Source organism: Carassius carassius, chromosome 24 (assembly GCF_963082965.1).
Source record: "Carassius carassius chromosome 24, fCarCar2.1, whole genome shotgun sequence".
Classification (NCBI taxonomy): Eukaryota; Metazoa; Chordata; class Actinopteri; order Cypriniformes; family Cyprinidae; genus Carassius; species Carassius carassius.
Window position 1 is genome coordinate 22069932 of NC_081778.1, and position 16478 is coordinate 22086409.

The 16478-nt window shown below is 37.0% G+C and overlaps 1 protein-coding gene across 1 annotated transcript in view; it reads right to left on the reverse strand.

The window, feature by feature from the left end:
• LOC132103195 (ubiquitin carboxyl-terminal hydrolase 45-like) overlaps window positions 1–16478 on the reverse strand; it is a 37074-nt gene that overhangs the window by 15495 nt on the left and 5101 nt on the right. The window contains exons 6-8 of the mRNA XM_059508091.1: window positions 9147–9286; window positions 7540–7635; window positions 6672–6802 (exon numbers count right to left, since the gene is read on the reverse strand). Coding sequence (XP_059364074.1) covers window positions 6672–6802; window positions 7540–7635; window positions 9147–9286 — 367 coding nt within the window. The remainder of the gene's footprint in view (window positions 1–6671; window positions 6803–7539; window positions 7636–9146; window positions 9287–16478) is intronic.

The following is a 16478-nucleotide window of genomic DNA, read 5'->3' on the forward strand; positions in this document are numbered from 1 at the left end:
AGTTTTGAGTTTTGACTGGCTCTGTGTAATAGTGTCATAGTGCGTTTAAGAATGTCCAGCCACCTGCTTCTAACACGGGTCATGAACAGGGGGTCTGCACAGAAGGCCTTCCTCCCCTTTCTCGGTTTCTCACTGCTTCTTTTCTCATCAGCACTACCATTCAGTAGCATCATGCATGAAGAATTTACAGCATAAAAATACCACAGCAATCTGCAGTGGAGTCTAAAAGTCTGAGACCAAATGTAAAATCTGGGATTGGGATTATTTAAAACCCGGAAATAAAAATGTTTAACTATTATTATTTTTTTAATGAAGAAAAACAATAATATATTAATTTTATAAATTCAAGTCTGTGGTCAGTAAGATTGATTGTTATTCATTTTTTTTAAAGATTAGATTTTTTCAAAATGAATGCTTTAAACAAATAATGAAAAATAAAAAATAAAAACAAATAAATGCAGTCTCCTTAACTATCTATTCAACAAATAACCTTAAAAAAAAAATACAATTATTTTGAACTACACTGTGTATGTATAGTAGATTTGGATGGCTGGGCAGAATAAAGAGTTTGTTCGATATATTAATATATTTTTATCAATATCGTATGAGGCAATAAATCCTATATTGATATACAGTAGTTTGATATGAGCACATCTGAAAAATAGTGGACAGAGTGAGATTTTTTTGTCAGAAACATGAGACATACTTTATATTAAGAGCTTTAAAATACCTCATAAGATATAATTAACATGTCTAGTTTAAAGCAGCTATTTGCTATTTTGCTGTCAGGAGTGAATGTGCCTTCTGCATGCGAGTCTCCGGAAAAACTTTATAGACTTCAGTGAACGAGCACCGCTGTGTGCATCTTAAAAAGTATATTGTTATGTTACAATGTAATGTGATTTTAACCTTTCACTATATTTGTTTTCACTGCCTTTAATATAAACATTAAATTGGACAACACTGGGCAGGATGTATATATATGTATATGTATATGTATATGTATATATATATATATATATATATATACACATATATATATACATACATATACACACACACAGTTAATTATATTACAGTAGACAGATCAGGCTGGTAAAAGCACAACATAAGCTGCAGAAGGGCAGCCAGGAATGGAGTGAATGTGTTCTGGAGGGAAGCTGACGGGTGAGATGTGCCCCAGTGGGAGAGACACCGAGAATGTTCTGGAAGCTCATTCCACTGGAAGAGAAGGCTGAAGGAGCCTGTAGCAGTGTGCCTAATATGGCCTTGCCACAAATGGACAGCTGTAACCACTAACACAATTAACAGCGGATGAGTTAGTACCAGACGCCAGACAGTGCCAGCACAATGCTGCAATGCACAGGCACACACAAGCATACTACATCAGACAAATATAACACAGCCATACACACATCTTATGCTGAGCATAAAACATACACAGCAAACAGTTCTATTAGACTCACACATTCATAAATATATATCATAGCTAAGCACAGATTTTGGCAACTAAGCAATTTATTTATCCCCTGGAATATCAGCAGAATTACGCCAAAAACTTTTAAGCTATTTGAGTGGTTCTCAATCTTTTTGACTTAAAGGTCCCAAGCTGTCCACAAATCTTTTTTAATTTTAGAATGCTTCTTCACGTAGGCTGCTGTAATGACTGCTGTTTTGTTTTCAAACCATTTTTTTTTATATTACAGTAACTATTAGTGTCTATATAAGTAACTAAAAAAAACTGTAAAAAAAAAAAAAAAACTATATATAAAAAAAAAAAATTATTATATATATATATATAGTAATAAAAACTGGCTAACTCTACATTATTCTTCCCATTTAGACAAAAAAAAAACTAAATGCAAAGAGCAAGAATACTGCTGCAGAAGCTCTAGAAACAAAACAAAAAATTTACTAAACAGGTAAAGTATTTTTAAATCCAAAAAGAATTAGGGCCCTATGAAATACATTTTATTTTTTCCTAAATTCAGTTAAAATGTTTCTGGATTCTGTTTTTTTTTCTTGACTCCTTTTTAATAGTTAAATTAAATTGTATTCATCAAAAAGGTTGTCTATAAAATCATGAAACTTGTACATTTTCACATCAATTTATTAAAAGTTTAACAAAAATTACGTTTAGGGCCCTATGAAATGTTTTATTTTCTCCTCACCATATTTTTAAGTATATTCTATTAATACTATATTAATACTACTATATTAATAGTAATAGGCACAATGTCTTCAAATCAAACCAGACTTTTATTCTGACAGGTTGCTGTAAATACCTTTACAGTTCGGTGAATGTGATATGACCAGTCTATGGATATGACAAAACCCTGCCTCTGCGCTATGAATTAACAAAGAAATGCAGAACATGCAGGATTCATATTTAAATTGCCTTCTGTGGCTTAATATTTACAGATTCTAGTCCATATTGCGATTTGATTTAAGTGTAATGACCTACTTTTTAATTCATTCAAAATTTGATAAATTCCATGACATTCCGATTAAACTGTGAATTCTGTTTTTATGGCTGGATTCCACGATTCCGTCCACGTTTTCCGCATCGCGGAAATCATAGAACCCTAAAGAAGCAACCTCCTAAGAAAGCATAATAGTTTTGAACCATAGACTGTATAAAACATGGACGTAGTGTACATGACATCACCCGTAGATTCCTGAAGAGCGCTTTTGAAGCTCAAAGTGGGTGGAGCGGGCCATCGCCATCTTGGGAGCGCGTCACTCCTTGATAATCGAAAATGGGCAGAAAGGCAGGAGCTGGTTGCTAAAACCATGATCACTTAGCGAGACTGTATTGACAGCAGCGGCAATCCACCTGTCACTCAATTGACCACGCCCTTAATTATGCAAAACTTTAAATCTTAATACACTTTGAAAAGATAAAAAAATTCACCCCCCTTACAGTTGTCATGAAGAGTAAAATTAGCTATATAGACCAAAACCACTTTTTGTACCAGGCTATAAACGTGTTTGTTCTGCTATTAAGTTTTAACATGGGGAGTCTATGGGACTGACTCCCTTTTGGAGCCAGCCTCTAGCAGCCAGTCAATTATTTGCAGAGAGAGCGGGAGGTTGCCCCTCAGTTTGAAACCCAAAAAATTATTAGTAACGCGGGAGAAAATGTATGAGATATGAGAACCAAATTAGCAGTGACTGTAACTAAAGCCTATTATTTCACATTGCCAACCAGAATATTCTTGAAAGTAGGAGGCTGTATTGGGTTTGGGCTCCCGCGGGACCCAACGCAAATCTCGCGGGAGCGGGCGGTTTTACATTTGCTGCGGGTGGGAGTGGGCAGTCACAAAATTCCGCGGGAGACCTGCGGGGAACGGTAGTGTGTTGTAGAAATGGAGTCAACACAAGAAGTTGAGAAGAAAATTAAAGCTGCAGTTTACTTGCAAGTCAGACATCTGGAAACAATTCTCATTTGTCACAGAAAAAAATGGGAAAGAGCGATTTACTGTCCCCTAAAAATTCACGTTTTATTTGTATAATTGTATTAAGCTTTATATATTTATTTATAAGTATTGTTCATTTTCTTTTTTGCAATAGCCTGTTAAGCAAGCTACTGTGAATGTGAAATCTGTGAGATTTTTTTAAAAGCTTTCTATTTTGTTTTATTTCGTTTTGTATTTATTTTGTTAAAATTATTATTAGCGTATTTTCAAAATTCTCTGTGTTTATTTAATGGCAAAGTTATTTCCTAGTTAATTGTTTGGTGCATTTATGCAGTAGGCCTAGCCTGCACCTAAAAACTGAGTTGACGCTGGTTGCGGTTTTGTTTTAACGGTTAATGTTTTATAACGCTAATAAAAAAAATACCCAATGTTTTTGTCATGTGTGGTGCTTTAGTTAAGCACTGGTTACTTAATATTATTTAAATGCAATCATGTTTAAAATCTGTTATTCTGGATGTTAATATTAAGCTTGACTACCTATTTGTGTAAATTTTCACAAGATCTGAGTCCACGGGAGAGGGCGGAAGTGGACACAAACAATGCAGGTGGTAGTGGAACACACAGGTTGTGGGAGCAGGCGGGCCTGGTCATACATTCAGTGGGAGCGGGTGGGTGTGGGTTTAAGAAAACAGTCTCGCGCAGGGCTCTACTTGAAAGTGTAAAAAAATTTTTTTTTTTTTCTTTCTGGTGCATCTGTGCTTGAATCTCTGCACTAACAGACACAAAAGTTCCATTCCATCTCCATCCATCCATCCATCCATCCATCTTCTTCCGCTTATCCGGGGCCGGGTCGCGGGGGCAGCAGTCTAAGCAGAGAACCCCAGACTTCCCTCTCCCTAGACACTTCCTCCAGCTCTTCTGGGGGGACACCGAGGCGTTCCCAGGCCAGCCGGGAGACATAGTCTCTCCAGCGTGTCCTAGGTCTTCCCCGGGGTCTCCTACCAGTGGGACGTGCGCCGGAACACCTTCTCGGGAAGGCGTCCAGGAGGCATCCGGAACAGATGCCCGAGCCACCTCAGCTGACCCCTCTCGATGTGGAGGAGCAGCGGCTCTACTTTAAGCTCCTCCCGGGTGACTGAGCTTCTCACCCTATCTCTAAGGGATCGCCCAGCCACCCTGCGGAGAAAGCTCATTTCGGCCGCCTGTATCCGGGATCTTGTCCTTTCGGTCATGACCCAAAGCTCATGACCATAGGTGAGAGTAGGAACGTAGATTGACCGGTAAATCGAGAACTTCGCCTTGCGGCTCAGCTCTTTCCTCACCACGACAGACCGGTACATCGACCGCATTACTGCAGAAGCTGCTCCGATCCGTCTGTCAATCTCCCGTTCCATCCTTCCCTCACTCGTGAACAAGACCCCAAGATACTTAAACTCCTCCACTTGAGGCATTCCATCTCAATGTGAAATATGCAAAAAGGTTTGAGACATAATTAAATATAGTACAGATCAAATGTATTTAAAGAAAGTGGAAGATAAAGACATCTGGGCTCAGGGTCAGTGTGTGTGTTTACAAGCTGGGACTCTCACTTACACCAGGAACAGTGTGTGGTGAGCAGGATATGCTGCTGACTGCACTTTGGACCACTGCTGGCGCTGGTGCTGCTCAGATCTGTCCAGCTGGCAGCGTGACCTGGCCCTCGATCAACCATGCCAATAGCACTCAGAAGTGTAGCACACGAACACGTAGATAGGCTACTTGTTCTTCACCCATTTTATGGTTGGTGTTCATCCCACCTTAAAAACACTGTCCTTTAAAGCATGATGTCTCAAAAGATGCCATTCTGCCACATTGTCCAACATTGCAAATGTACAAGATGGTGCTCAAGTAGTTCAAGTACCCTATCAGACCAACAGCTGTGGCCCATAGTTTGCCAGTTAACAAACGCATTAAACAAACAGGATCTTTCCTGTCAAGGACATGCTGGATTGCACAAGCATGCAGGCATAAACCGTGCAGCACAGAAAGCCTTCACTTGACCCTAGAGAGGAAATTACATTAAAGGTGTATGTCAGACAGAGAGATTAGAGGTTGACCGATGTATCGGTTTTGCTGATTAATCGGCACAGATAGTGGACTCCTTGCAAAAATCCATGCTGATAATTCTTCCGGCTTGCATCTGTTGCTGGACCAGCTGAGAAGGTCCGCAGTCATTATACAGTAATGTGACCTCTAGAGGTGGAAATCACGGACACCATGTGCTGTTTGTTTTGACACTACGTGCTGCACAGAGTGGGACACTTCAGATGGGCATTTAAAACACAGACAGCTAAACAGCAGTGCACGTTTTTATATGTATCAGTACTAAGAAATTAATTTGTTGACTAGCTGCTGTAATATTACAGAAAAGACAGTAGCATCTTGCTTTTAAGGCTGAGAGGCACCTCAAATGGTTAAAACAATGTAACCAAAACACATGCAAGTTTGCATTAGTGTATCCATTTTGTCCCATTAATGCATTAGTTAGCCAGCGATGTTGCAGATTTAAAGCTGTGACGTGAAAAGCAAACTTATATGATTCAGCCGATGAGGCAGAGCACCATTCACGCAGATTTAAATTAAAATACATTATATTTGTCCAGAAAATTGGGGTTAATGAACATAATGACTTCACCCAAGGCTGTAAAATTGTGTATGTTGTATTTTTCAGTGAAAAGTTTGTCTTTCTGTTATTTTGTCTTTATAAAAACACCAAAAAAGGTATTCATAAATTTTTACTTTTCATGTGATGTGTTTACTTTACCAAAGCATTGTACATGTTTTATGCATTCATAATGGTTGATGTGTTTGTGTGTGTGTGTGTATATGCTAAAATGAATTGCCAGGTGAGCTGAATGCACATGTACTCATATGCAAACCCACAGGTCTGATAAAGCCACAGTACCTGAGTTAATATCACAGAAGCACCAGAGAGACACCCAACTGCCCGGCAGGCTTCTGTCTGAGCCACCCAACCATTCAGCACATTCAAACAACATTTAAACAACAGCTAGTGAACTGTTTAGTCTACACATGGCATAAAAATCAACCCCTGAGAGCAAGGATCCAACCAGTCATTTGGGTTTTAAACAGAGGCTTGAAACAGCTTGGCGTATATTGACGAACAATTAGCCATGTTTAGATTTCCTGACCCACAGAGCTTGTAGAGACTTTCACAGTGTATATTTACAAATGGCGGCAGTGTAGACATACTTCTGACAGAGCTGGTTAAAAAGGATCTTGGGGGAGACAGGCCCTTTCCCAGGCTCCTTCATGCTTTGGAGGAACAGGAACATGGCTGAAGTGAGGGGTTCTGGGCTAGGCAACGTCACTGTTAGTGGCCCCTGTAAGAAAGCATAGTACTCATATCACATCTATCATACTGTATAGTGTGGTGAGGCATTTTGCATATTTAAAAGTTAATATGAGTGAGATTATGACTGTGACTGGATTAGTTCAGTCTAGGGCTGGGCGATATATCTAACAATATGATCATGCGCATGTAGTCAGTAAATCTGTTTCTGTGAATACTGCTAAATTGCCATCACCTGATTTTAAATGGAGCGGCATTTAATAGACAGAGCCGTAGATCACTTACAAGCTACGCAATATCGCGTTCATTATCCCAAATGAATCGCATTCGATAATGAACGCGACATCGCCCAGCCCTAGTTCAGTCCATAATACCGTATTTTCCGGACTATAAGTCACACTTTTTTTCATAGTTTGGCTGGTCCTGCGACTTATAGTCAGGTGCGACTTATTTATCAAAATTTATTTTGACATGAACCAAGAGAAATGAACTAAGAGACATGAACCAAGAGAAAACATTACCGTCTACAGGTGCGAGAGGGCGCTCTTATGCTGCTTAGTGCTCCTGTAGTCTACACTGAGCATCATAGAGCGCCCTCTGGCAGCTGGAGACGGTAATGTTTTCTCTTGGTTCTTGGTTCTAAAATGCGACTTGTAGTCCGGTGTGACTTATATATGTATTTTTCCTCATCATGATGTATTTTTGGCCTGATGCGACTTATACTCAGGTGCGACTTATAGTCCGAAAAATACGGTAGTTAAAACGTACCAAGTTAGTCTCAGCAGGGGGGCAGATCTTCATCTTATGTCCTTTTTCCTTGACATCTTGAATCAGATCATTCAGCATGTGGGTCTGGGAAAGATTCTAAATCAAAACACACAAACAGCTTTTACAGTTTCTCTGTTTTATATTTTTTATAATATCATATAATAATATATTTTTTTATAATATTTATATCATCAATAATAAAAACAGTTTCTTGAGCACCAAATTAACACATTGGAATGATAACATGAATAACATGAAAAAAAAATGTTAATAGAAAACAGTTATTTAAAATTGTAATTAATATTTCACATTATCACTGTTTTTACAGTATTTTTGATTTAAAAAAATGCAGCCTTGGTTTGCATCAGACACTTCTTTCAAAAACAAAAAAGCAAACACACACTCGCTCTCTCTCTATATATATATATGCGCATGTTTGTGTGTGTATGTGTGTGTGTGTGTATATTAGGGATGTTCATTTTGGTTATTTTTCCTAACCAACAACTGACGCTCGTTAACCGATTATTAACCATTAATCGACAAGATTATTTTAAATTAGAATTTAATTAAATTAGAAAGGATAAGTGTCTGTGACCCGTTAAAAAGATTAACATTTGTTTCCCGGGTATTAATTTTATATGCGCAAAAAGCTACAGACTATACACACACACGCACGCACGAATCCAACGTTGTTTTCAGTTTCGTTTTAGCCTAAATGAATTCATTTTGGCTTGTTGTGTCTATTGCTATAACTTTTCAAAAAAGTATTTTTAGTTATTTTCTAAATACGGTTATTGAAAGGATGTGTTGTGGAGTGAGGGGAACTAAAATAGGCTAGCTATGTTTACAGTATTTATTATAATATTTGTAAACATTTCATATTAATAAAACACAACTTATTATACGCAACTTATGCTTTATTTTTTCTTTAAAAAACACTTTTTTATATGCATAGCATATTTTAACCATGCAGCAAAACTTTTAAATATTTTGATTAATTACTGAAAATAAATAAATAAATGACTTTTTGTGTTAAACTGATTGTATTAATCAGTCAAAATTCTTAATGGTCGGTTAACCGGTTAAAATGAACATACCTAGTGTGTGGTTAGATTTGTTAATTTAATTTAATGGACCTGAGATAACATGAACTAACTATTATATTTTTATTAACTAAGGTTAACAAAGATTAATAAAATAAATACTATAACAAATATATTTCTTATATGTTAGCAAATATTAGTTAACACATTAACTAATGTTATCTAATGGGACCTTACTGTACAGTGTTACCAATAATATTTCTGTATAATTGTAATTATTGGAAATGTTCTTTTTGATTACGTTTTCTTTTGAGAACTGTTAGAAAAGTATCTGAATCTGAAGTGTCCTTGAATACTGACAGCTTGTCCCTCTGAAACAAGCAAGTGTCAAGTGCTTTCTCAAGGCCACAAGGGTAAAGCGGCAGTCTTAGCAAAACTTCCACATAATGTATTTGAATTGATTTATGGCCCAGATCATAAACCAACTGGCTTCCACCAAAACACACAGAACTGACACAAACCAAAAGTCAGGTGAGTGATGTGAGCTCTTGGACATGACTTTACCTGCATCACAGCATTGAAGAAGCAGGTGTTACCCAGGTTGTTGATGCCCTTGACTGGGATAAGTGTGCTATTCACTGGACTTTTCCCTCTCTGAGTGTCCACAGGATCCTCTCTAAGACTGATAAATTTTGAGGTTGTCCCTGAAAGACAGAAGAGAATATAAGCGAATACATTTTTGTAAAGCAGGTTATCTACATTCAAAAAACTTTTCAGCGCAATAACAAAAAGCAGAAAGCTTGACTTAGATTTAGAGAAATGAAAACAGATCTTCTTTTATGTGAAGATCTGGACTGAGCCTGGTCCCAGAGTGCTCCTGATTTTCTGCAGCAGAAATGGGTTAACATGCTGGGTAGCAGCTGGGAGAGGCTGCAGATGACAGCTGGATAAAACTACGCTGGTAAGGGAGCAGGGAACAAGCCCAGCTGCTCCCCGCTACTGCCATGACTCTGCGGGAGATTCTTGGCCCAGACGGCTAAACACAAGGCCCGCAGAGAGGGAAAGAGAGAGTTTTTCTGTGCAAAAAAGCAAAACTCCAGAGAAATGACGGGTACACTGCCTTAAACACTCAGGAGACATGAAAGCAACCTGCATGATAATTCAGAGCGAGGCCGAAGGCGCCTGTGGTTTTTAACAATACAGATACAATGATGCGATTTATTTTAACAATGATTTCTAATAGAGGCTACTTCTTTCTGCAATCATTTATTCAACAATGACAAAAACATTTGAAATATATATATATATATATATATATATATATATATATATATATAGATATTAACATTTTTTAAAAAATATATTAAAAAATTATAATAATATCTTAAGTGACACTGACTTTTATATACATACTTTAATGAAGGTCACAAATTGTATTTAAATTTACTGAACATCAACTTCAGTATTTATTCAATATTTTTATGTTCTGTAGTGGGTACTGTCTTCCATCAGCCAATAAATACATATTTTATATTGTATATGTGTATTTAAATTCTAAATAAACATAATATGATAATTAGATGATGGTCATTGAAAATAAGTCAGACTGAAAAGGGTGCAAAAATAATATCCTATACACAATAACATACAGAATTCATGGTCAAAAAAAGCCATAAAACAATAAACTTTAAGAATATAATCGCATTTACTTGAAAATGTGACAGCTATGTCCCATTAAATTTCTTTTTCATTTGCTAGCTTAAAGAGAGTAAACACACCATTCCCAATGCCAGAAATCTCCAAAGGGTGGATGAATATTTTACTATTAGTTTTTATTCACAAATATTATGAAGTACAGCCCTTAATAGCCTTCATGAGATATTATCTTTTATATGCATAAAACAACTATATGCATCTTCCACTGAAAAAAAAAGAAATAAAAACAGCTGCAACTCAATGCTGTAGACTATACACATACAACAGAAATTTACTGGCAATTTTTGTATATGAGATTTTATTTATTTATTTGTTTAGACTTTTTAATTAGTGGAGCAGTTGTCAAACTGGGTGGTGGACGAGCCTTAAAAACACTGAATGAACTAAACAAGTGTTCTGTCAAATTAAGCATTAATTAACAACTACAAGCACCCAAGGCACTGAGAATGAGAAAGAAAGTCAGCATGGTGCTGCTTGCCACTACTAAATATTGCTATTTACACTCTCTTCAGCAGTACTATTTATGCAGGAAAGAGCAGGAAAACAACTGTACCATTTTTAAAGAGTATTAAGTAAATAAGCAGCCCTATGTTCCCAATTCCCATTAGCAATCAAAATTAATTATACATTTATCAAATAAAAAAACATGCACACAAGTTACAGCTGGATTCAAATGTTGTTTTGTAATTATTGATAAAACTGTCTTTGCCATAAATGATTTTCTTTCTTTATTCCTCCAATGCTTTAAAAAAATGTAGCGAAGACACTAGAGTACTGTATTCATGTAATGTACCCTAAACAGCTTCAAAATGACCTGAAGTAATTCATATCATATAGATGACTGCAGGTTTTGTATGTATCCACAGCTTGTTCTGCCCTCAAGTGGAATAATATGCCTTATTCTTGTGTCCCAATTGGTTTATTCATGCATGAATGATCTCTGTTTAGAAAAGTGGATAAAATTAGTTACAAGCCTTAGTGTGCATTGATTCCCTAATTATTCAACGCTACCTCTTACTGGAAAGATCCACAAAGATGACAACATACATTGAAGAGCTGTGAACATAGAATTTGACACGTTGGAGGTCATCTTTTAGTCAAATTACACAAAACCAAAGCACTTATATGATTAACCCTTCACATTCTTGTATACCCAATAGAATCAAAACCATTGCGAAAAAAGACACTTTAAAGGTATAGTTCACATTGAGTGTCTGGTACCCACTGAGTTGCATACGAATTATTATATTTTGTCCATACTATGGAAGTCAATGGCGACCAGCATCTGAAGGTGAACTATCCTTTAAATGAACAATTATAATAGACATGTTAGGCTGTGGAATCACTGTGCAGATGGGGGATATTTCTGCACTCAGCCTTTGACAAATCTCAGCTGGACAACACCAGTGGTCTTCATAAATACATAAGCTGACACATAGATTCCCTTCGGTCTCCATGGATGCAATATAAACTCTTAAGTTCAATCAATTTATTGGCATATTGTGGGGTGGAAAAAGTAATATCTTTAAGCAGGAAAGCAACTAAGATGTTTTGGATTATCTTTCAGGTTGAACTGACATTGTGGCCTCAGGATCGCCTTGTTTAGCCCTGCTTCTGGATCCATATTGTCATACTGCCACATCTGAGTGAAAGCCCAAGGTCAATCAGTGTTCTCCAATTCAGGAAGTAAATTGGTTTTCCTTTGTGCAATAATTCTCTCCGGAGCTGCCCTGAATGTTATGCAGATCCAAACAAACTTACTGTAAAAACTGGCCCAGACTTAAGCCTTGTTCAGGGAAAAAAATCCATTAAAATCTTAAGTGGACAGCTTCTATGCCCCTATGATTTTCTCACAGGAGTTAATCAGGCATCAAAACAATAGACTGGAGTGCTGCTATTCCTAAGTGGAGCCAAAAGCATCTGGAGCACTACATAAAAACATCTGGAACTGTGTCTGTGTCCATACAGCCATTTGAGAGGGAGCCCATATGTCCAGGAACATTGTGGTGCAAACAAGTGTGGACAACGGGGACACTCAGCTCATACAATGAACAAATAGGAGAATGAGTGAGAGTGATGGCAAAAAAAGGTACTTTTTGCATCATGTCCGCCCCTTTTTTTGAATGGACCAGGAGAATAAACATGCGAAGTGGGAATGCCTATGGAGTTACATCGCATCTGGGCTCACTGATCAAGGTAAACAATGTTCAGAGAGCCATCTGCCAGCGTGGTAGTAAAGGAGATACGTAGAGGGGACTGGGGGGCCCTGAACAAGCATATGGAAAAACAGATTTTTCCTCTCCCTGCAGCAGTTAGCAAAGGCAAATGTCAGCATGCACCACGGCCACGCTTGACTGTCCTGCACTCGGCACCACCACCTGGCTCTCCTTGCTCAGCCACCGAATATGGGCAGGAATGACACTGTAAAGCATGTCCCCGGGGCAGCCTAAATGATCAGCGATCCACTCTTCCCCACCCAGCTCTAAACGAAACGAACAAGTGCCAAAGTGAATGGGATGTGGCCTCCTGTTAACGATGTATCAAAAAAGGGAGATCTTCCATAAACCCCTGTGTTGTTCTAAACAAGTAAGAATTTATTGTGTGAAACACACAAAAAAATATTTAGCAGAATGTCTAAGCTGCTCTTTTCTATACAATAAAAGCAAACAGTGACCACAGTTTGGCCATGCCACCATTCACATTCATGGAACATTTTGGCAGTAATGTAATTTATATATATACACATACATACATACATACATATACATACATACATACATACATACATCACTATTAAAATATTTATTAGTGTTTCAAATTAGGATTTATTTTTATTATTCTGGTTGTCATTTTAATTGTAGTTTAAGTTTTAGTAATTTAGTGATTGTTATGTGCTAATAATATTTCTATTTAGCTTTATTTCAGTTTCAGTTTTATTAATTTTAGTACTTAATTGTGAATAGGGCCATATTTTTCTATTGTTTGGTTACCTTGTCAAAAACAGCTCTGTTCACTGCGAGCCCTAAAAAAAAAAATTAATCCAATGTCCACTTTAACAATAACACCACTGCATTCTGGCCTTACTAATATTCTGTACTATTCTGTCTAAATAAATGGAAAAATAAAACACTAAAACTAAACTCAATCATTGTTGAAAGCTATAACGGAACTTGTTTAAGATTATAGAAAATATTATTAATGTTTTAAAGAATAACTTTATTTGAGTGTTAGACAGAAAAAGATAATCTCAATGTAAAAATTGGGTAAGTAAGCCTAACCAATTAAATGTATAAAAGTATAAGCCTCTTTATATTGTCCAAACAGCTTGGATGTGCTGCTAAATATCTTAAATATATTTTTATGTTTAGTGCAAGAAAGAAACTTGAAATGACAAGAGGGTGGGTAAATAACTACATTTTCAATTCAGGTGAACTATTTAGACTTGGTGATAGACCACACTGACAGAAGTAATTATTCATAACCTTTTTTGTATAGGCTACATAACTCCAAAGGTCATAAGACTAGCACTACTATTCATTGGTGCTTACAGAAAGGGATTGAATCAAGTGCAGGGCTCAATGCTAAGGATTTATTCTACTTGCCTTGTTGGGTCAGTGTAGGGCTGAAACGATTCCTCGAGTAACTCGATTACAAAAAATGATCAAGGCAAATTCCTCTGCCTCGAAGCCTCTTTTAATTTATTTTAAATCTCACGTCAGGTTCTTTCACAATTATTTTTTTTTTGTGACACAACGCGTTTAAGTTACCCACAAAGCGGAAGGAGACAGAAGCGCTGCATCCGAAATCGCATACTGCAAGGAGTCAGCAGTGTTTTGATTTGAGGGTGCGGGCAAACGTAAAGAGAACGTCGTGGCATGTGTCCATAGCAAAATAGAGCTGGTATACCACAACTAGGGCTTTATGATTTCCGCGATGCAGAAAACGCGAAGGGAATCGCGGAATCCAGTCATAAAAACGGAATTTACAGTTTAATGCGGAATGGCACGGAATTTGCCTAATTTTGAATGAATTAATCAAAAATAGGTCATTGCACTTACATCAAATCACGATATGGACTAATATCTGTAAATATTAAGCCGAAACAGTCTATTATTTAAATATGAATTCTGCATGTTCTGCATGTCTCTGTTAATGAATGGAGCAGAAGCACGACTTCCTTTATCATGCACACTGAGGCGCGTGTGAGGCTCACGGTAATTTCAGCGTCTGCTGTCTCACTAAATGAGGATGTGAACACATGCACAACATCTCCAGAATTGCACTGAGAGTCACTTCATGAGCATTTGACCGTTTGATACGAGTAAAACTAGCACATACACAGAACTGTAAAGGTACGTCAACCCGTCAAAATAAAAGACAAGTATTTGCCAGATATGTATTACTATTGTCAATCAAACATAATTTTTTTAAGGCTTAATCACACATTTCTTCCATGTTTTATTTTTAATAGTAAATCCCCTTTGTTTACCAAAAAGTTAAGTTTGCTTAATTTTCAATAATTAAAAGATAAATTAATGTTTTATGTGTTTAATGTTTAATTTGCATCTCAGAAAATGCTTTAAAACCCCAACTGAATGGCACTTAAATGCACTTAATTCATCTGTCAACTTTATTGTCATTGTTCACAGTACAAGTACAGACAGAGAAACAATGGGTAATAATTAAATGTTTATTTTTGATGTATGCATTGCATTCTATGCATTTAAAAAATAAAAATATATTTTTTCTAAAAAAGGAAACTAAGTTGTTCATTTTAAGAGCGTTTAATGAGCGTTTCGTTTCCGGCATGCGCTGTATGATAGACCAATCCAGAGTCGTAGAGAGATCACAAAGGACTGCGCCATCTGACCAATCACAGCAGTGAGGGCTCACGGAAAGGAGGGGTTTAAAGAGACTGATTCTTTGACTGCTTTGCACGAGTCGTTTATGGACCATTTAGAAATTAGGTAAAATTAAATCTATTTTCTGAGAAAACGAACATGTTTTTTGACCTTGCATGCATGTAAACCTGTTTTAGGAGACTCATAAAACAATATTCACAAACTTAAAAATAGGGGCGCTTTAATTGTAAAACCCGCAACATCGAATTCAGTAAGTTACTTTACAAAAGCATTTAACCACTAAAAAAGTAACCTGAATTTAAAAATACAGAAAACAAACATGCCCAATTAAATATGACTGATACATTTTTTTTAAATCATAGGTGCATTTCTTCCTCCAAATGTTACTTTCCAAGTGCTAAGTTGTTTTAGACTGGTTTACCAACAGATACACTCAGAAACCATAACGGATTACACAAGAGACCTTGAGTACAATGTACAATTCTATGCTTATTTTAATATTATCCACTTATATCATGCATAAGATTATCATGCAAATTGCTTACAACTGTGTTAGAAATAGACTAATTGAATAAAAACGAGCAATGTAAAGCAAAATTAGTTTGAACCCTCACCTCATGAAATATGAAATGAGACTGAAAATCAATATGAGAAAATGAAGATTCAACTGCTGCATGTGCCAGCCTCTGATACCTATTGAAGCAAAAACATTTTAATTTGCTCAAACAAAGCCTTCCCAGCTGTGTTTCAAGGGCAAGCCTGGCTCTCTGAGGTCAAGTCTCTTTCTAGCAAGACTCTGGCACTTGAGCTGAAGGCCTTTTTGGTGAGAGAGTGCAGTTAATAGACTTTCTTTCTTCTCCCTGCTGTTGTTCTGAAAAATTAATATGGATTCTGGAAAATTCTTGCTGGGGCTCTTTTGTGTCATGAGTCATTGGGAAAAAATGAACACAACAACAGGTTCTGTCTAAAAAAACAAAAAACCCTGGCCTTCAAATATTGCAGAAATGCAATTTCACCAGCTCCGCCAGTCCATTTCACAGCCACAATGGCTGCCCGTTTCTCCCTCATTTAGTCAGCAAGCCAGGAACAATGAGCATGGAAGAATAGCAACAGGTAATTGAAAGAGCTGGGTAAGAAGGATGTGTGCAGGAGGTGGCCCAACTCTGGCCAAATACCATATACCACCACCAGCTACCTTCTGGTCCAGAAGAAAAATCACCCAGTAGGTGATGGTTTTTCCCTTTTCTGTCTTTGAGTTTATTAATTTGGAGGGTCTATCAGGCTGGATCGGACAGAGACTATATACAATTATCATTTG